Source organism: Lithobates pipiens, unplaced genomic scaffold (genome assembly GCF_037356315.1).
Source record: "Lithobates pipiens isolate NorthernLeopardFrog02 unplaced genomic scaffold, aLitPip1_a1.2 Scaffold_1, whole genome shotgun sequence".
Classification (NCBI taxonomy): domain Eukaryota; kingdom Metazoa; phylum Chordata; class Amphibia; order Anura; family Ranidae; genus Lithobates; species Lithobates pipiens.
In genome coordinates this window covers 242,677,235-242,699,307 of record NW_027507685.1, presented here as the reverse complement: position 1 = coordinate 242,699,307, position 22,073 = coordinate 242,677,235, and the positions used below count along the sequence as shown (strand labels likewise).

The 22,073-nt window shown below is 44.2% G+C and overlaps 2 protein-coding genes across 6 annotated transcripts in view; one reads left to right on the top strand and one right to left on the bottom strand.

The window, feature by feature from the left end:
- Positions 1–2,280, top strand: part of SRPX2 (sushi repeat containing protein X-linked 2) — a 114,889-nt gene extending 112,609 nt beyond the window's left edge. For both annotated transcript variants that reach the window (XM_077484805.1, XM_077484810.1), the window contains exon 11: positions 1,988–2,280. In XM_077484805.1, the coding sequence (XP_077340931.1) occupies positions 1,988–2,168 (181 nt within the window). In that variant the 3' untranslated portion in view covers positions 2,169–2,280. The remainder of the gene's footprint in view (positions 1–1,987) is intronic.
- Positions 2,281–12,893: 10,613 nt separating this feature from the next.
- The window catches only part of SYTL4 (synaptotagmin like 4), a 158,152-nt gene continuing 148,972 nt past the window's right edge, over positions 12,894–22,073 (bottom strand). For all 4 annotated transcript variants that reach the window (XM_077484793.1, XM_077484790.1, XM_077484794.1 and 1 more), the window contains 4 exons: positions 19,853–19,952; positions 16,516–16,615; positions 14,066–14,274; positions 12,894–13,441 (listed from right to left, as the gene is read on the bottom strand). In XM_077484793.1, coding sequence (XP_077340919.1) covers positions 13,302–13,441; positions 14,066–14,274; positions 16,516–16,615; positions 19,853–19,952 — 549 coding nt within the window. In that variant the 3' untranslated portion in view covers positions 12,894–13,301. The remainder of the gene's footprint in view (positions 13,442–14,065; positions 14,275–16,515; positions 16,616–19,852; positions 19,953–22,073) is intronic.

Sequence of the window (22,073 nt, the reverse complement as noted above, 5' to 3'; positions counted from 1 at the left end):
TCATGCTCCCAAATTTGTGGGAACAGTTTGGGGATGGCCCCTTCCTGTTCCAACATGACTGCGCACCAGTGTAAAAAGCAAGGTCCATAAAGACATGGATTAGTGAGTTTGGGGTGGAGGAACTTGACTGGCCTGCCCAGGGTCCTGACCTAGAACACCTTTGGGATGAATTAGAGCGGAGACTGCGAGCCAGGCCTTCTCATCCAAAATCAGTGCCTGACCTCACAAATACACTTCTGGATGAATGGTCAAACATTCCCATAGGCACACTCCTAAACCTTGTGGACAGCCTTCCCAGAAGAGTTGAAGCTGCAAAGGGTGGGCAAACTCAATATTGAACCCTACAGACTAAGACTGGGATGCCATTAAAGTTCATGTGTGTGTAAAGGCAGGTATCCCAATACTTTTGACAATATAGTGTATATAACCAACAATTTATGTAGCGCTTTTTACATACTGTACATTCAAAGTCCCTGCCCTCAAGGAGCATACAGTCAAAGGGAGAGGTATCAAACTCAATTTCATTGGGGGCCACATTATGGTTGCTCTTGTGTCTGTAAGACTAGATGTCCAGAGCACCCCCCAACCCGCCCCCTTACATCAGATGTCAAGAGTCCCCCCACCATCAGAAATCAAGTGTCTCCCACCCTCCCTTACATCACAGTGCACCCCCCTTACCTTGTACTGCTTCAAGAAAGAAGCTGGAGGTGGAGCTGGAAAGCAAAGAGTGCATAGCTTGGAGGAGGTCCAGAGGAGGGCTGGAGTCATCTGCCAGAGTTTGCTGAATGCTGAGACCAGGAAAGGGGGAGACGAGGGGGTGCTGCCACTGCACAGATTGGCGCAGGATCTGTAGGAGGAGTCCTGCCCTTCTCTCTGCTGCTGACTGCTGAGACGGGGAGGAACAGAGATGAGCCTCTCTGTGGCTGCGCAGGATCTGGCAGAGGAGTTCTGTCCTCCTCTGCTGAGACAAGGTGGGGGTGAAGATTAGGCTTGTGGGCCATACTTAGGGTTGCCACCTGTTCGAGATTCACCCAGACAGTCCAGGTTTTGAATCATGTGTCCGGGTTTCAGACAGACTGAAACCCAAACACATTATTCAGATTAGGCTGTGACTCCCCAAGTAACCAAGATAGTCACACTGTAGGCGGCTGCCTGGGGGCAGGGTGATGTCAGCAAGAGCAATTTGGCCACACCCACTATTCGCTGCAGCACGCTATGCGCATTGAATTACTACTCTCCTTGTATCACCCGAAGCTGTCCCAGGCCGCTAAAGTGTTTGGGTTTAGCTTGAAGAAAAGGTGGCAACCATAGCCATACTAGAACCAATTTAGACATTAGTCAATTAACCTACCATCATATCTTTGAAGTGTGGAAGGAAACTGGAGTACCCAGTGGAAACCCACACAAGCACAAGGAAAACATGCAAACGCCATACAGATAAGGGGGTTATTTATAAAACATTTGTATAGCAATTTGTCCAGTGATAGTGTATGTACACTTGTTCTGTGTGAATGAAGCAAAAAAATTAAGGTTATTAGCTGGTTGAATGATTTTCATCAATTTAAAATGGAAAATACTACATTTGGGCACTAGATGGCATTACATATCATAGAAATGTATTCTTTTTTGGCACCATCTAGTGGCCAAGTGCAGTATTTTCCATTTTAAAATAATGAAAAACATTTGACCAGCACAGGAAATAACCTTACTACATTCACTTTGCCCCATTCGCACAAATCGTATGTACCAGCATTTTCACTGGACAGCTGTGCAAATTTTTATAAATACAGCCCATAGTGTCCTGACTGAGATTGGAACCAGTGCTAGAAGGCAAATCTGCTAACAAGGGAACGTATAGTATTTTCAATTATTTCATAGATATTTGTATTAAAAAAAGGTTTTTAATCAATGTTGCACTTGACCGATGTACCATCACACAATATGTTTCTTCCTTTCCCCCCCAAATCATTTTTTTTTTTGCATGCAGGCAGGCTCTACGTATCACAAAGTCCTATTTCAATATGGTTCTTCTGGACAAGTACGGCGTGGACCGGGAACGCTACCGGCAACCCACAACATCAGACGAGCTCTTCACTTTCATCGACACGTATTTACTAAGCTCACAGGAGATGGCACAGGTGGAGGCCAGCAGAGAACACTGTGAATGATGGACTGGATGGAACTTGGGAACAGCCATCTGTTCATCAAAAAGGATAGATTTTTTTTTTTTATTGTTTATAGAAAAATAGTATTTATTAAAAATAAAAAATAAACTCTAAACATTAGTTGTGGAATTTTTTGAATTGATAATATTAACTCTAAGGACATAAAAGGGTGGTTTCTTTAAAGTGTATATATATATATATATATATATATAGTGACAAAGGAGAGGCTGGGGAGGAGAAAAAGATGAAGCAAAGAAACATAAAACAGAGAAGCGGGATCATGTGCCCAGGGTCATAATCTAGCGATCCCCAGTAGTTCAATCGGGTGGCGAAACCTCCCGTAAATAGATATCAGTGTATACAAAATATTGCCACGGTCTCAAAGTGTCCAGAAAGGTCTCCTCACAATTGTACAAGGTGGCCGTAAGATCCTCCATGTCCCTAAATTCATTAATTTTGGCATACCAAAGAGAGCTCGAAGGCAGAGTCACAGATTTCCAGCGCAAAGGAATATAATCCTTCGCAGCATTTAACGGTCGGATTGTGAGAGAGGCTTTATATTTTTTGATGGGCCATATTTGAGGTGCAGAAGGCATGCTGCCCAGGTTTCCCTGCCAAAACGGTTTGATTTTTGGACAGTCCCAGAAAATGTAAAACATCATGCCCCGGCCAGCGCCACGCCGCCAACACGTATCTGGTACCTGCAGAAAAATGCAGTGTAAAGTCGCGGGCACCCTATACCACCTAATCAAATAAATAGTGCATTTTATATACAACTATATAGATCAGACCAAAATGAGGGCCAAATGAAGAGGAAAGAGGGACCTCGAAATCAGGACCGCGGGAAGCTATGGTTAAACTTTGTATCAGTCTAAGACCACCCTGTCCACAGGATGACAACACTGCTGTGCAATTTCACTGTATTAAAGAGGAAGTAAACCCTGATGGGTTTACTTCCTCTTTCATTCCCTGCAAAGGTAAAGCATAATAGACTACTATGCATCGCATCCCATCGCATAGTAGTCCATTATGTGTCACTTACCTGACACAAGAGCCAGCGATGTCACCGCTGTCCCCTGTAGTCCGGCGCATCCATCTTCTCGGTGGGTCTCACTGCTCCGCCGCTGTCATTCGGCGAAGCCACGATGACGTCACTCCCGCGCATGCGCACGGGAGCCACCACTCGTGGCATATCGCCGTTGACCGTTGGCTCAGTGCGTAGACAGCCGTGCCTGTCTTTTCGGCAAATATCTCCTAAACCGTGTAGGTTTAGGAGATATTTCTTGGACCTACAGGTAAGCCTTAATCTAGGCTTACTTGTAGGTCAAAGTGTGTTGTAAGGGTTTGCAACCACTTTAAGAGAAGGGTTGCCAACGTTTACAGAAAGTAGAAAAATACCAAATTTACTGGCAGGATCAACAGGTAATAAAACTATGTTATGGAGGATGCGGAAAACCACAACTGCTGTGTTTATGCTGGTGCAAAGCTGCGTCATGTGTCATTTTTGACATTTCCCATAGTTCCACTTTAAGTGAGGCAGTATTGAGCATGTTAACATACCAGAACATAAAATGCAGAGCCAACGCTGGGTTTTGTTTGAAGTCTTTCTTTATAGCTTGAGTTCAGGAAACCCTGTCTGGCTCGTCTTCTCCTAACGTCACTCGGTAAACCTGAAGGAGATATTTCCATGACTAATCCTTGGCATCGCTATATATGTTCCTCCTGTGATACATCTGAAGTTTATTTTCCAGGGACTAGGCTGGGAAATATGTTTTGCAGACTGAAGATGGAAAATAGTTGAGCAATGTGCGTGTACTTACCAGGGGGGGACAAAGACCTCAGCGGGGAATGGCTCATATTTACAGATCCTACTGGCAAAGGTCTAGTTACTGGATATGAGGCTTCATTCAGAGCCAGGCTGCAGCAGGGATATGCTAAGTGATATAGACACAGATAAGAGAAGGACCAGGTTGATGGCATTTCTTCCCACCAGCTGTTACATCCATCGCTGGAGGAAACAAGGCACCCAAGCATGGGTTTAGAGATTTGCACGACAAAAAAACTTGTTTCGGTTCAGTTTCATTCGTTAAGTTAATAATTATTTCGTTATATTCATTAAATTGGAACGATTCATTTTCTGAAATCATTACGTATATTTGGATTTATTTTATAAGTGCGTTTGTTTCAAATTGATTTGAATTTTGAAAGATGGCTATATATTCGTTTTGTTGTATTCTGTTTTATTCTATTCTTTTATTTTCTATTCTGTTTTATTCTGTTCTATAATGCAGCCTAAGTAGGAATCATCATCTTTTTTCACTTTTATACCTTACTGTATTTATTGTAATAGGTTTCCATTTTGAACTTGAATTATAATTCAGTTTCAAATTCTAATTCATTTTAGAATTCAAATTCAGTTTAACATTCTTTTTCATTTTAAAATTCTAATTCGGTTTCCAATTCATTGTGATTTGGATACATTCAAATCTCTGAATAACAGAAATTGTGTCTGAATTTCAATTTGAAATGAAAGGAATTGCCATTGTCTACAGGGGATATGCCATCCAGCCCATCCATCAATGTTGGATGGTATTGGTGCTCCCAACTCCCCAAGAGATCAAAGGTTTCACCTGTCGTCCGTCAGAGACACTACCATATTGCCAATTTAGGGTAAAGTGACCATGTCTATGTAAAGTGACCCTCCTGACCCACCCATACTCAACTTGTCAGCACTTCCTCCATTACAGTCAATGAACATACCCAATGCTTTGTCCATGCAACAATGTTTGGGCCTCACGACCAAATGTTAGACCCAAACATTTTCACATGACCAAGGGATTGACGTCTAGTACCCCTACCCTCCAACACTGGGGATTTTAGTGTCAGTTTTGGCTTAGGAGGAAGAGGTGGAGGAGTGCTCGCAAGGTTATGGAGAAGAGAGACTCCATAGACCAACTTTGACTCAACAGGTGGGACCAGTTTAAAGGCTACATTCACCTTTTCCCAAAAATATTCTACACCGTTAAGAGGCCCCAACAGATATTAAGAAACTACAGCTTTGTAAAGCATTCACTAGTAGTATTGTCATACCTATAGGCCATTTATCCCCTTCGTAGCCTGGCCAAAAAACTCCTGGTTAACAATCAACACATCCTGCCTTGTTACTGGGACACAAAAAAACACTGAACACTTCCTTCCAGTATTACTGAAATTATAAAATGTAGTTTTTGTCCTAGTAACCAGACAGAATGTAGGTATTACTAAACGGGAGTTTTTTGACCAGTCTTCCAAAGGGGGCACAAATGGCCTAGAGCAGTGGTCTCCAAACTGTGGCCCTTTGCTTGCTTTTATCTGGCCCTTGGGGCACTATTTTTATCCGCTAATACCAAAAATAGGGCATAATTCTCCCCCCTCCCCCACTGACACTAATGAAAGGGCAGAATTCCTCCCAATGACACCAATGATGGGGTGCAATTCTTCCAAATAACACCACAGATGGGGTACAATTCCTCTCAATGATACCAAAAATAGGGCCCAGTGAAACCAATGATGGAATGCAATTCCTCCCACTAACACCAAAAATGGGTCGCTACTCCTTGCACTAATACCAAAAATAGGGCATTGTTCCCACTGACATCAGGATCTTTTGTAATCCCAATGGCCACAGTTCAGCCCCCCTAAAGTCTAAAGGACAGTAAACTTGCCCTTTGTTTACAAATTTTGGGGGCCCCTGGCCTAGAGGCATGACAATGATAATAAATATTTTACAAAGCTGCAGTTTTCTTTTTATATCTACCAGGGGCGGCCGGTCCACAAGGGGCGCAGGGGCCCCGGACCAATAGGTTTCTACCAGGTCCTTCATCCCCTCACAGACACGTGACCACATGCCGAGGCCCCAATTGGTCAGTTTTACACTGTCCTCGGGGCTCTACGGCCCCAAGCCCTCCCACCCCGCAATGCCAGTGAATCAGCATTGGCCATTGAAAGAGACACCACCCTCTTCATAACTGACAGATCAGCCGATCCAACCAAGTGAGGCGAAAGGGAGCGGTGACGGAGTGTTTGGGGGAATAGAGCGCCTCCGGCCCGACAAGTGGCTTAACCCCTCGTGTGCCCGCCGCTGTTGGCGAGTCCTACAGGGAGAGAGGGAGGGAGGGAGGTCATGTGACCAGGGCCGGGCATAGAGAGTGTGCAACATGCGACTCCGCACCGGGGAAAATCAGTACTGTGTACACAGAGGACAATTATAGATGACAGCAGCCAGAGGGCGAGGGAGGAGAGACTGGAGGAGAAGCCTGCTTTACAGACAGTCCAGGGGAGCTCCGCCGTAGGGTAAGTGCGGACCTGGAGGGGGCCGCCCACGCTCCCCCAAAATCCTTCAGAACCAGCCGCCACTGATATCTACTGGGGCCTCTTGACTGTATTTAACAAAGCTGTACAGTTTTTCTTTTAATACTTAGTGGGGTCCCTTGACTGCACAGACTATTTCCTGGACAAGCGGAATCTAACCTTTAACTTTTCCATAAAAAATCAAGAACTGTATTAAATCTTGATTGCATGTCTAGCTAAAATTGTGCTATCATTTTTGGAAGAAGGGTGGGGGAGGGTTAGAGCCTCTGTCAGGTTTTTATCGCTGTTTACATTATGTACTAGTTGGGGAGGCTCACTCCATTTGTCCTGGTGACCATAGTACAATAAGTGATGAGAAAGTCAAGCTCTGGGAGGGAAGATTTCCTTTTATTTTATGTTGTAAATCTAGAAAAAGGAAGTGAAGGGACATTCATCCAAAGGGAGACAGACAACAGAAAAAAAATAAAAGTGGGGTAACCCCTTTCCATACACTATCCAAAACAGATGTCTAGCAAATTTTTCAGCTGCTGACTGCCCTAAAAGAAGGGTACTCATTAAAAAGGTACATATATATAATCCACTGAAATTGCCAAATGTCCAAGGTTTGTTTGGCGCTCTTATTGGACTATATGAATTTCGATTTTCAACTCTTTTTCTGTTTCTAAGGGGTGTCCTTGTTTTGTGGAGTACTGTCAAACCAAAGGTAGTGCATCCAATAAGAATTTCAGTGACCCTTAGAAAATCTGAATCCAGCACCATATTTGGTCTTGTGTTTGGGTTTAAGAAAAAACACATATCAATTCCAGAAATCTGACCAAAAAGTTTCTGAGCAAGGGAAATAAATGCCGTTATAATGCACATAATTAGCTTGTCATGGGAAAGGGTCTGCATCCATCAAGAGAAAGACCAGGTGATTTCAGAAGCATAAATGATGTCTCAGGAGGCACTAGGAGTTCCCGTATGACTGATGGCCTGGTGTACACAGAGGTCACTGGCAGAAATAGGATGCTCAGGGGTCATTGAAATCTCAGGGCGCACAGGGGTCACTTGATGACACAGGTCTATTAGGGGGGTCACTGGGAACACAGAATGCTCAAGGATAACTGGAGACATAAGGTGCAATGGGGTCATTGGATGACACAGGACCTTTAGGGGTCACTGGAGAGACAGGTCTATTAGGGGGTCACTGAGGACACAGGTGCTCAAGGATGACTGGAGACATGGGGCTTACTGGGGTCATTGGATGACACAGGACCTTTAGGGATCACTGGAGAGACAGGTCCATTAGGGGGTCACTGAGGACACAGGATGCTCAAGGATGACAGGAGACATAGGGCTCACTAGGGTCATTGGATGACACAGGACCTTTAGGGGTCACTGGAGAGACAGGTCCATTAGGGGGTCACTGAGGACACAGGATGCTCAAGGATGACTGGAGACATGGGGCTCACTGGGGGTCATTGGATGACACAGGACCTTTAGGGGTCACTGGAGAGACAGGTCCATTAGGGGGTCACTGAGGACACAGGATGCTCAAGGATGACTGGAGACATGGGGCTCACTAGGGTCATTGGATGACACAGGACCTTTAGGGGTCACTGGAGAGACAGGTCCATTAGGGGTCACTGAGGACACAGGGTGCTCAAGGATGACTGGAGACATGGGGCTTACTGGGGTCATTGGATGACATAGGACCTTTAAGGGTCACTGGAAACACAGGATGCTCAAGGATCACTGGAGACATCGGGCTCACTAGGGTCATTGGATGCTGAAAAATTATGAAGGACACTATACTGAAGGCAGGCATAGAGGACAAGTTACAGCAGCAGAGGGCTCGACCGAGCCACATGATGCTTCACAATTCAAAGCCAAATGGTTCTTACCAGGAGAACTGTCTTCTGAAATGGCCACAGTGTTGACATTCCAGGTGAGACACAGACGTGATGATTGCTGCCCATGTATATAGCACCAGTGCAGTGATTATATCCTCCCAGCTCCCTATACCATTGCTAAGCGCACACTCTGAAAGAAGGACAAGGGAGGCTGAGGTTGACATTTGCTCCAACCCTCCCTCCTCTTGGTGCCCCACCTGCCCCACACTTTCCCTTGTGCTCCAAAAATAGCATTAGGAGGATGTAAAGACTTTGCTGTTCCTTAACATACCAGCAACACCCATCGCTCAAAAAAAACTATACTCCATTATGCTAACAACATGGTGGCACCTACTGCAAGGCTTGAATTGTTTTGGAAGCTCCTGTAAGATCCTTTAAATCCAAAAAGGACAGAGTTCAATTTTACCAAAACGACTACCATGCAGATGACCAGCATCGTTCTTCGAAGCTGCAGTCATCAACCACAAACTAATGTCCTAGGAGTAATACCACAAAAATGCTAGTGTGATCTCATACACTTTTTTTTTTAGGTTAGCAGAAACTGCTGAGGTTGTTAAATACTGAATGAGCAAAACCTGAACTGGATATTATTATTACACCGGAACAAAAAAGCAGCCAAGAGTAGCTAGTAGCAGATAGTCATTATGTAGTCACATTCAACTGGAATTGTTGTGTAATGTTGAAGAGGTTCTGTAGCTTCTCCAAGTCCCTTCTTGGGTTCTAATTAGCATCAAGAAGACACTCCATCCCCAGCACAAGAGATAGAACTTGGTAAATGCCATTGGGCAGGGGCGTAACTATAGGGGGTGCAGCAGTCGCGACCGCAACCGGGCCCTGTGATGCAGGGGGCCCATGCAGCCCCCTCTACATATGGCCGGCAGCAGCATAGGCAGCTAGGGGTACCAGTGCACCATGCACACGGGTGGCTGGAGGTGGAGGGCGACTAGCAGAGCTCCATGCATTCCACGCATGACCTGTGTCCTCAGCCGGCTCCTCAGAGTACCCCTCTCCTTCTCCATGCATTGCCGCTCAGTCCGATGTCTGTTCTCCCCAGCCAGAGTCCCGCCCCCTTGAGTCCGGCCCACACTATGAGAACCGGCTCCCCGGAGGACACTGCAGGCTTGTCTGCCAGCCCCCCTCCTCCCCCGTCATACACAGATGATGAAAGGTCTTTCTGGGAGATATGCTGATCGCCTGTCCAGCACACTGGATGGAGCCCAGGCCAATGGATGAGTGCGGGGCCTACAGCTTGGTCATGGTGAGTGAGAGGACCCCATCCCCCACACACCATTACATACCCCCTCCATCTCCCCCTGGGGACAGGAACCCCCACCTCCCCTGGGGGCAGTAACTTAATCTGCCCTGGAGAAAAGGACCTCATCTCTTAAGGGGACGGGGACCCCATCCTGCCTAGGGACAGTCCCCCAATGGGGCACCTAAAAAAAAAAAAAATGTAATAAAAATAAAAACTACTGATACCAGTGGTGGAACTACAGGGCTCACAAAGGTCATACCTGTGACCACGCCCTGGAGTTCCACCACCAGACTCGGAGGGAAGGGCCCTGGCTGGGGTTCAGGGGGGCCCTCCATGGTTTCTTGCATCGGGGCCCTGAAGGTTCTAGTTACGCCATTGCCATTGGGTGTGGCAAAGAATGCAAAGACCTGAACATTAGAAAAACAACCTCTCAAATGAAGTGCCTGATATAGGATGGAAAACTCTACACATCAAGGCTTAGCAGTCTTCCTATGCCTAAGGGTAGATTTAGACATAGTTACATAGTTAGTCAGGTTGAAAAAATACACAAGTCCAGCCAGTTCAACCACAAAAAATAAAAATAAAATTATATAATAATCATACCAGCCCATATACCCAATTCTATACCCACAGTTGATCCAGAGGAAGGCAAAAAACCCCAGCAGAGCATGATCCAATTTGCTAAAGCAGGGGAAAAAAATTCCTTCCTGATCCCCCGAGAGGCAATCGGATTTTCCCCGGATCAACTTTACCTATAAATGTTAGTACCCAGTTATATTATGTACTCTTAGGAAATAATCCAGGCCTTTCTTAAAGCAATCCACTGAGCTGGCCATAACCGCCTCTGCAGGGAGTCTATTCCACATCTCTTACTGTGAAGAAACCTTTCCGTATTTGGAGATGAAATCTCTTTTCCTCTAGACGTAAAGAGTGCCCCCTTGTCCTCTTTGTTGACTGTTCCCTATATGGACCGCTTATATATTTGTACATGTTGATCATATCCCCCCTTAATCTCCCCCATGCCTCTTATCGGTTTGGTTGCCCTTCTCTGCACTTTCTCCAGTTCCCCGATATCCTTTTTGAGAACTGGTGCCCAAAACTGAACTGCATATTCCAGATGAGGTCTTACTAATGATTTGAACAGGGGCAAAATGACATGCGTGTTATCTCCCTTGCCTTCAAAGCCTGATCCACATTGCACATGGTTGTGGGACATTTGTGGCGCTTCCCCATTTACTTGAATGTGTAGTGTTCGCTACGTGTCAGGTAAACTTTGCCATGGGCACGAAGTGAAGCGCCATAGATAGGAAGGTACAGTGGAACCTTGGATTGCGAGCATAATTCGTTCCAGAAAAATGGTTGTGATCCAAAGCACTCGCATATCAAAGAGAATTTCCCCATAGAAGTCAATGTAAACTCAGATAATTAATTTTACACTTACTTCTATGGTATGCAGTACCACATGTGGCCTGAGGTGGGGGGGCCCTGGAGATACTCGCAAACACTCAGAAACTGCTAGGAGCCGCTCGAATGCATTTGGAAACACTCGGGAACGGAGTGTTACCAAGTGGCTCCAAATGTCACCGGTGCCCCCCCACCTCTGCACACGCCAAAGAGGTTTGAATCCTGCTCATTTTGTGAGACAATGCTCGCAAACAAAGTCAGGGTTTTAAAAAAAATAAAAAATAACTCGAAATGCTCGCTAACCACATTACTCACAATCCAAGGTATTACTGTGTATTATATTGAATTTTTTTTGCATTTCTACAAATGCTTCTTGGTTTCTGGCCTAGGCCCTAATGAGGTCAAACATTAGATTTAGATTTTTTTATTGGATGTGTATTATAGAGAGAAAGTATAAAAAGATATATTTTCCCCCCAAATTTTTGGTCTTTTTTTCATTTAGGCCTCTTGCCAGACACGAGAGTGAATTGCAACAGCATCTGGTGAGCTTTATTCTTAAGGGAGTGGAAGTGGCACACATCACTTTGGTGAAGGATTTTGGTGGATTAACAAGATTTTGTTTCACCATCTTCATTTCATCACTTCAGCCCCGGAAGAATTTATCCCCTTCCTGACCAGGCCATTTTTTTACGACAAGGCACTGCAAGCTTTTACTGACAATTGCACAGTCATGCGACGTTGTACCCAAACAAAATTTCTATCCCTTTTTCCCCACAAATAGAGCTTTCTTTTGGTGGTACTTGATCACTTCTGCGGTTTTTAATTTTTTGCGCTATAAACAAAAGAAGACAATTTTGAAAAAACAAACAAAGACAATATCTTTTACTTTTTGCTATAATCTATAATACATATCCCCAATTAAAAATAAAAATTATATAGAAAATATAATAGATATATATATCTATATATCTATCTATCTATCTATCTATCTATCTATCTATATCTATCAGTTTAGGCCGATATGTATTCTTCTACATATTTTTGGTAAAAAAAAAAACTAAAAAAAACACAATAATCATATATTGATCGGTTTGCGCAAAAGTTATAGCGTCTACAAAATAAGGGATAGATTTATGGCATTTTTATTTATTTATTTACTAGTAATGTCGGCGATCAATGATATTTTTATCAGGACTGCGATATTGTGGCAAACAAAATCAGACATTTTTGACACATTTTTGGGACCAGTGACATTTATACAGCAATCAGTGCTATAAAAATGCATTGATTACTGTATAAATGTCACTAACAGGGAAGGGATTAACATGGGGGGGGGGAGATCCAGTGGATTAACTGTGTACCCTAAGTGTGTTCTAACTGTGGGTGGCAGGGGTGGGACTGACTAGGGGAGGAGACAGATTGGTGCTCCTACTTAGTAGGAACACATGAGCTGTCTCCTCTCCCCTGACAGAACAGTTTACACACACATCCCGGTTCTTGCTCTGTCAAGAGCGATCGCGGGTGCACTCGCATCGGCTCTTACAGCATCTTAAAGAGCCGACGTACAGCTACGATGGCTCGCCCAGGGGAGCCATCCTGCCGCAGTATAACTGCGGAGGCCGGTCGGGTACCGTTTAAGCTGGACTAACGTGCTGATTTGCATATGTTGGAGCATATATATATTTTGCATATGCCATATGGACACTTTTCATTATGTATGGGCGTTTTATGTTGATCATTTATTAATATCAAAGAAATATTATGGACACACCACTATATACAAACAAAAACAATAAAAAACAAAAACAAAAAAAAACAAACTGCTGATTTGGCAACAATTTCAAACTCGTATTTAACGGTCATATATTTAGTGGTGATTCGGGAAAAACAAAACAAGAACAGTTTCATAAGATGAGCGTGTATTTACAGACAGATAAGTGTAATGGGGATAAATCTTTGGATGATATGATGTCACAATGTAGAATGAACCATCTCAGCGTTTATTGATTGAAGAGTCTATAGAACAGATCCAGTCGAGTATTCCATACACCATCATGTTTAATGAAAATAGTCCCAATATAATTTAAAACCTCATAACAAGGGAAATAAATAATCAATAAATGTACATTATTGGTGGACTAAAAATACTCCATACTTTTCTCCTTCTTTAATATACAGTTTATTTAAGGTGAGCGGACGTCTGTCCAATCTAGACTGTTCCCCCAGTACAGTGGACTACTTTGACCTGGCCATGCTGGGACGGAGCTGCAAGGATCCTTCAGCCCAGGAGCCGGGATATTGCCCCATCTTCTTCCATAGGCTCAGCTCTTCTCCGGTGGAGTCCATCCAGTCTACCAGCTGTCCATTGAATAAGCCTAAAACAAGACAAGCCAATGAATATGGTATACAATTGGTAAACGATGGTCAGAAAGCAATACTTTACTTTCTAAGGCTGGCCATACACATGTCAAATTCTTATTATATTATATTTTATATTTTATTTTATATTTTATATTCATTCGGTTTTTGACTATTAGTGGGGCCACAGCAACGGCTGATTTTCGTGTGACCATCGAATTTGAGTGATCGGGCAAGTTGGAAATTTTTTTGCAAAACAAACTTCTAATCAATGATGAGAGAATCGTGAAATATAAAATGGAAAAAGAAATACGCATGAGCTATGACCTGGAAAGAAAAGATTCCCGGCCACGATTGAACCCATGCATGGCCTGCGCTAGTCAATGAAATTTTATATATTAATTAACCAGCTGCAACCAGCAGATGGTGCACTGAAGACCATCCAAAATCCCCCAGTGTCACTGTTCTACTAGGGTGTGAATAAATATTAAATTGATCCGTTCTCCAGAACACCACAACTTAATAAGTCAGACGAGGGACACCCTTCCCCTCCCTTTCCACACCATTAGTACTCTCCAGTCATCAAGCCCCATATAAATCTGTTAGACGGGTTAAATGGCAAGACCAAAGACCTTACTCACCAGTTCCAGGACCCAGTCTTACTCCTCCCAGGAAATCATTACTGGACAGCGGTTCTCGATCCCAGACCGTCAGTTCCAAGCAAGTATTCTCGAGATCGTCAGGCTTGACGCCATTATAGACAAACGTGTGATTGTAGTGAGGGTTCAGTGTCTTCTTGACTACTGGTGTCTTCCTCTTGGTGTTCCGACCTTTGATTGGTAATAAGTATCTGTACAGGAACAAAATGAAGAAAGATTTTAATTCAACTCATCAAAAGTCAATGGAAAATCAATTTTATAAAGAAAGAGGACCTTGTGTATAAAAGTCTAAGCATACAATGCCAGCACCCCATGCATCTTCAAGATGATGTCCAGGGCTGGACTGGGACAGAAATTTGGTTCTGGACTTCATCCAGACCGGCCCACTTACATTTTGAGTGTCCCATCAGCACTCCCTTACATCAGAGTGTCCCATCACCATCCCCCTTACAACAGAGTGTCCCATCAGCACCCCTTTCATCAGAGTGTCCCATTACCAGCCCCCTTACATCAGAGTGTCCCATCAGCACCCCCTTACATCAGAGTGTCCCATCAGCACCCCCTTTCATCAGAGTGTCCCATCAGCAGCCCCCTTGCATCAGAGTGTCCCATTACCAGCCCCCTTACATCAGAGTGTCCCATCAGCAGCCCCCATACATCAGAGTGTCCCATCAGCAGCCCCCATACATCAGAGTGTCCCATCAGCACCCCCTTACATCAGAGTGTCCCATTACCAGCCCCCTTACATCAGAGTGGCCCACTGAGCCATCGGCCCACCGGGAAACTTCCGGTAGTCCCGATGGCCAGTACATGCCTGATGATGTCCAAGCATTTATTAAAGTAATCACATCACAGCGGTAAAGGCAGAGTGTTTTTTGGACCTCTTCACTAGGCATGTGATGAAGGGGTCCTGCATGGCCCTGAAATAATTGCACCTCTACCACTGTGATGTGATCACTTTAAAGGGGTATTAGAGATTATAAAGTCTTGTTTTTTAAATAACAAACATGTTATACTTGCTCTGTGTAGTAGTTTTGCACAGAGCAGCCCCAATCCTCCTCTTCTTGGGTCCCTCTTCACTGCTCCTGGCCCCTCGCTCCTATCAAGTGCTTCCACAGACAGCAGCTTCCTATGGGGGCACTGGGGCCGCATCGCAGCTCTGTGTGTCTATTCAGACACACGAAGCCCCGACCAGGCCCCACCCCCCCTCTCCCCTGATTGGCTGCCTGACTGATTGACAGCCGCGGGAGCCAATGATGCTGCTGCTGTGTCTCAGCCAATCAGGCGTGTCCCGGGATGGCTTAGACACTCGTGGACATCGCTGGACAGAGAGGGGGCTCAGGTAAGTATTAGGGGTTCTGGGGTGGCTGCTACACACAAACTTTTTTTTAAAATCTTAATGCATAGAATTTTCGTGTCCCATAGACTTTAACGGGGTTTGTGTGTTCTGCCAAATTTTTTGCCTGTTCGCATGCCGTAATATCCCCCAACACAAGTATCAGGGGACCCATTAATAACTCCCAGAATTGATGTCAGTGGACACATTAATAACCCCTAGCACAGGTGTCAGTATTACTAACCTCCTCCCCCACATTGTTGGTCAGTGTCTTTTAGGAGTTCAGGCAGGCGGGCAGGCGGGCAGGTAGCCATATGTGTGGGGCGGATGGATGCATGAGCAGGTGGTTTAGGCAGGCGGTTCAGGTGGGCTGGACCTCCGAAGCTGGCCATGTCCCCATCTCGCCCAAACAACAAGAAACCTAAACCAGAGCCTACAAGTGTCAGAGGAGGTAGGCGGAGGAGAACTAGTCTTGAGGGTGGAGGGGAGCAAAGGCCTCCCTCCAGCAGACATCACAGCCTGCACTGTGCTTTGTTCTGCATGACAGGAGTGATGGCTGCCTCGCTCCTGTCATTCAGGCAGCTGGAGAGCTGAGCGCTCATTTGTTCTCAGCACCCCCTCGCCACATTGCGCCACTCTGCGCCACTCTGCGCCCAGGGCACGTTGCCCTTCCCTCCACTCCTTGTTGTGTCCCTGCTGGCCAGGCCACCAGATGAAAACAAAGAAAAAAAATGTAAAAAAAGAAAACGAATGCAGCCACTACAGCTAATGATTGGGAAGCTGCAGTATATTAATTTTTTAGTTTTGGGTTCAATACTGCTTATACTACTTCTAGTACCTAAAATTGTCTATAGGTTATGAAGGTTTTACAGGTTATCAGTTTTGCCTCTTTGCCCTGGGCACAGGATGACCTTGTCCCGGCATTGCCGAATAGTATCAATTCATAAATCTCTTCAAGGGAGCAAAGTTTCAACAAACTGGTTACCGGACCGGTCAATATAATCACGCTTTATTCACATGGTGTTGCTGTTCTGACTTTTTGATAATCCCCTGAACCTGTCTTTGGATGCCATAGCTGAAGGTAATTATTTCTCACCCCTTCACAAAGCTGTCGGATGTTCCTCCCGTCTTCGCTGCCGTCAGGTTTTTGGCCTCTTTAATCCAGACATGAAGTTCTCCTGCTTCGTCAGGCTTACCTTGATTAAAAAAAAAAAAAAAAAGTTAAAGATAATATACAACTTTATAAATGTATAGATCTTCAGTTTCTCACAACAAAAAGGAGAAATATATAGTTATATAATAATACCATGCTGCGTTTATGTAGGTTGGCTGTAGGTCCAAAAGATCCTCCTGGATGACTATGGATAGCCATATACATTACAGTGTGGGGGTGTGTGGACAATGGATGTGAAATACCACACTAATAACTCACTCTACTCTCCCTTACCATCTTATTAGCACATGTGCATGAAGAAAATTGGCTCCTTGTACTGCCCTTTCCCAGTTAGGGAAAGTAAAAAAATTTAAATAAATAGTGCTGGGCCCATAGGGTTACCTTATTAGTTTTGCTATCCTAAAGTATTGATATTAATGTAGGTGTTCTGGTTCTTGGGCAGGCAGCTTCTACACCCCAGAGGACCTCCAGGGCCTCCTTGGCTTAACACATTTTATACACTGCTCCAGGTTGGTCCACCTCTCTTATGCCCCTAATCCAGTGTTTCTCAATTCCAGTCCTCATGGCCCACTAACAGGTCATGTTTTCAGGCTTTCCATTATTTTGCACAGGTGATTTGATCAGTTTCACTGCCTTAGTAATTACCCCAGCTGTTTCATCTGAGGGAAATCCTGAAAACATGACCTGTTAGTGGGCCATGAGGACTGGAATTGAGAAACACTGCCCTAATCCAACTTCAGTGTTGGTTTGGCTTGCAACCATAGCGTCAGTGGTAGCCCATCCATTAAGGGTGCCCAGGCGCCGCCCCCTCTCTCCTCGCCACCCCCTATATGAGTAATGAATAGTTTCATGCATTGCATGAATCTATCCATGGCCGCCCCCTATTCATGCGTCCGCCCTCTTTCGGGTCACCAGCCGCATTAAATACATCGGCCAGGTTTTTTTTTTTTTTTAAGCACCTGATTATTGGTCTTGGTTGCTGGGAGGGTATTTAGTCTCTCCTCTACTAGCACACGTCACATCAGTGTTTTCCTGTGCTGTGCCAAGTCAGATGCTGCTAGCAATTTATCTTTCACTTGATCTTGCTCTTCATCTGCATCCTGTAGCCTGCACCCCTTATATGCCTTATATCTGCTCCCCTTGTTCCTGATCCCAGTCCTGGTTCCTCCCTTCCTTGCATCTCCGGTATTCCCTATGGCCTGTGTTACTCATCCCAGATAGCAAGCAATTGAGCTGCAAGTTTGAAAATCACTTCCCAAGCTATTGCTAGACTTGCCAGGCTTCACAAGTTTGTTGCATAATTGCAGCAAGTCTGCAGTACATGACTCCAGATCAACTTTCTTTGCAATTATTCTGCAAGTCTGCTGCAAGTTCTGCTTCAGTTACATTGTGCAATAGTCATCCCACCACAGGGGGTCACCGTGGCTGAATTTTCATGCTGTAGACTTGCAGCGCTCTTGCTGTAGACTCACCAATGCAACTTTGCTCTTGCTAGAGACTTTGCTACAAATTGGAAAAGTGTCAACTAGAACTTGTGCTTCAAGTACTCTGCAAGTGTACAACTTGCCAGTGAAAAATGTGCAGCAAGTTAACAAGACTTACAATTCAACACTGACACAAATTTGTGGCAAGTTATCCTTGCTATCTGGGATCTTGTATATATTGTATTATAGTTAAGTTGTAAGGTATTTTCTCATTCGGTTAATTGCTTACTTATGTCTTTAGGTTAGCTGGTGTTTGGATGTCTTTTGTTTTTCTATTAACACATTAACTTTAATATATATGGTTTGGCCTCAGTTTCTAAGTGTAGCCATGCAGATCTGGCCATCTCTGCTGCCTATTCCTGACACATGTAGACAAAATTGGAAGTGGAGAACCGCACACTGAGAATGATAACAAAACATCAGCTACTTTACGGTGTTGAATAAAACATCACTGACAACATCACAGCTCCAAGGAGAAGGAGAACTTGTTGACGCGTTTCATGCCAACACACGCTTACTCAGAACCTTGGCTGATAGGGGAATTCCTATTCCAATAATAGTCAGCGAGACAATCTTTAGACTTGCAGAGTAACCAACACATTTCAGGAATCCAAAAATGTCTCCTCCATCAAGGTTTGGTTGCAGACCATGTAAATGGACTAGAAGTGAACCAGCTGCTGGCAAGGCCTGTGTTTGTAATCAAATTGGAAGAAATACCATTAAAGCTCACTTCAAGTCCATTCCCATTGTTTTAAGTCTGAAGCTCTGATGAAGCACCCTCGAAACTTGTTGGATACTCTTTGGATCGCACCCCCCCCCCCCGCCCCCGACATTCATCTGAATAAAGTTGTATCTAAACCATTTAGCAGCTGTGTGGCACTTCAATTTCCATTCTTGTTACCTTCCCTTCCCAATGTCAGAGCTGCTGTGTGACTAGTTTTGGTACTTATTCTATCTTTTTTTAAAGAATATTGCATTAATAAAGTATTAAAACTGAAATGTATTTGTAAAGGAAATTTGTAAGTTCTGTATATAATTGTATTCTATATGTATTGCACACTGCCCCCACTGTGCACACAGCACAAATAATGTTTTCATTACATGTTTGCATTCTTTTGAGTCCTGATTAGAATTACCCTGCCTATGTTATGCCCCTTGTTACCATAAACATACAATTGTAATATTAATGTGATAACTAGGTAATCATGTGTATAAAAACCTTCAATTGAGTCATAATAAAGCAGAACAGTTATTTGGAAAGATGTGGAGTGTATCTTTTGTATCTGTTCCCTACTGCAGTAGTTATTAATTTGGACCCACTAATCAATATGAGGATAGGAGTTGCTTATCTATAAAATGACCAGGTCAGTAGTCATGTCAGTCTACTTAAAATTTGCCTTCCTTGGATTAACACCCACCCCCCACCCTTAACATGCTAATGACATTTAAAAAAAAAATCTTTACATTTTCATTCCATTACATTATTTTGAACGCAGTGACTTCATAACTGGGTCCCTGTGCTTCTCCTTGCAAAATCAGGCCGATCATGGAATCTGGAAGTAGCCAGCAGGATGCTGTACATAGCTTCCCGAAAATATCATAGCCCCCGTCCTCAGTACTCCTTTCAAAAGCCCCGAGTGGGGTGGCTCTTGGGAGGAATTATGCAAATATCAACATTCCTAAATGAGTGGGTGTCGATCTTGACGAGTGGGCATTCCTAGGCAGGCTTCATTTGCATATAAAAATGTATTTCCAGAAATGAAAGGGTCACCCACTTTTTCTTCTCTCATTTCCAGTTGTGGACTTGGATGGTGGAATGAACTTTAAAGATACAACTAGTTCCCCTTTGTAGTTGGATGCACCGTCAGCATTGCCCTGTATAAAAAGATAAAAATGACACAAGAGGTAATGAATAGATACTGTACATATATACGCCATCAGCACAACTTACCTCTTGCCACTCACGTAACAAATGTGTGGCGGCAAAGAGGATGGGCATTAACATTCCCACACCCCATATACAGTGCCTTGAAAAAGTATTCATACCCCTCGAAATTTTCTACATTTTGTCATGTTACAACCAAAAATGTAAATGTGTTTTATTGGGATTTTATGTGAACCCTGGGGGTGGGAAGGTCTGCCTAATCATGTGACCACTGTGATTGGCTGTCAGTGGTCACGTGATCGGGAGCTGGTCCCGCCGATTCCCAATCACTAGCAGAGACCAGGGGCTGTCTTTGACAGCTCTGTCTGTGTGGTGGGAGCGTACTCTCAGTCCAGAAACCTCTGCCACCCATAGACAAATACAGTTCCTTGAAAAAGTACAAATAAATATGTGAAAAGTGTGTGGGGTACATTTGTATTCAGCCCCTCTGAGTCAATACTTTGTAGAACCACCTTTTACTGCAATTATAGGTGCAAATCTTCTTGGGGATGTCTCTACCAAATTTGCACATCTAGAGTGACATTTTTGCACATTCTTCTTTGCAAAATATCTCAAGCTCTGTCAGATTGGATGGAGAGCGAACCTCCGCCCCAGTCTCAAGTCTTTTACAGACTAATGCCCTGTACACACGATAGGATTTTCCGACAACAAAATCCATGTTTTTTTTCTGACGGATGTTGGCTCAAACTTGTCTTGCATACACACGGGTCACACAAAGTTGATCGGAAATTCTGATCATCAAGAATGCGGTGACGTACAACACATACGACGAGCTGAGTAAAATGAAGTTCAATAGCCAGTGTGGCTCTTCTGCTTGATTCTGAGCATGCGTGGCACTTTGAGCGTCAGAATTGTGTACACACGATCGGAATTTCCGACAATGGATTTTGTTGTCGGAAAATTTGAGAACCAGCTCTCAAATTTTGTGTGATGGAAATTCCTAAGGAAAATGTGTGATGGAGCCTACACACAGTTGGAATTTCCAACAACAAGATCCTATCACACATTTTCCATAGGAAAGACCTATCGTGTGTACATGGCATAACAGGTTCACTTCTAAGATTGCCCTGTATTTGGCTCCATCCATCTTCCCATCAACTCTGACCAGCTTCCCTGTCCCTGCTGAAGAAAAGCATCTCCACAAGATGATGCTACCACCACCATGTTTCACAGTGGGGATGGTGTGTTCAGGGTGATGTGCAGTGTTAGCTTTCCGCCACACATAGCTTTTGTTTTTAGGCCAAGCAGTTCAATTTTGTTCTCATCTGACCAGATCACCTTCTTCCACATGTTTGCTGTGTCCTCCACATGGCTTCTCACAAACTGCAAACAGGATTTCTTATGGCTTTCTTTCAACAATAGCTTTCTTCTTGTCACTCTTCCATAAAGGGCAGATTTTTGGAGAGACGACTAATAGTTGTCCTGTGGACAGATTCTCCCACCTGAGCTGTGGATCGTTGCAGCTCCTCCAGAGTTACCATGGACCTCTTGGATGCTTCTCTGATGAATGCTCTCCTTGCCCGGCTGGTCAGTTTAGGTGGACGGCCATGTCTTGGTAGGTTTGCAGTTGTGTCATACTCTTTCCATTTTCGGATGATGGATTGAACAGAGCTCCATGAGATGTTCAAAGCTTGGGATATTTTTTTATACCCTAACCCTGCTTTAAACTTCTCCACAACTTAATCCCTGACCTGTCTGGTGTGTTCCTTGGCCTTCATGATGCTGTTTGTTCACTCAGGTTCTCTAACAAACCTCTTATGTCTTCACAGGGCAGCTGTATTTATACGGAGATGAAATTAGACACAGGTGGACTCTATTTACTAATTAGGTGACTTCTGAAGGCAATTGGTTCCACAAAATTTAAGTTAGGGATGTCAGAGTAAAGGAGGCTGAATACAAATGCAAGTCACACTTTTCACATATTTATTTGTACTTTTTCAAGGAACTGTATTTGTCTATGGGTGGCAGAGATTTCTGGGCTGAGAGCGCGCTCACACCACACAGGCAGAGCTGTCAAACACAGCTCCTGGTCTCTGCTAGCAACTGGGAAC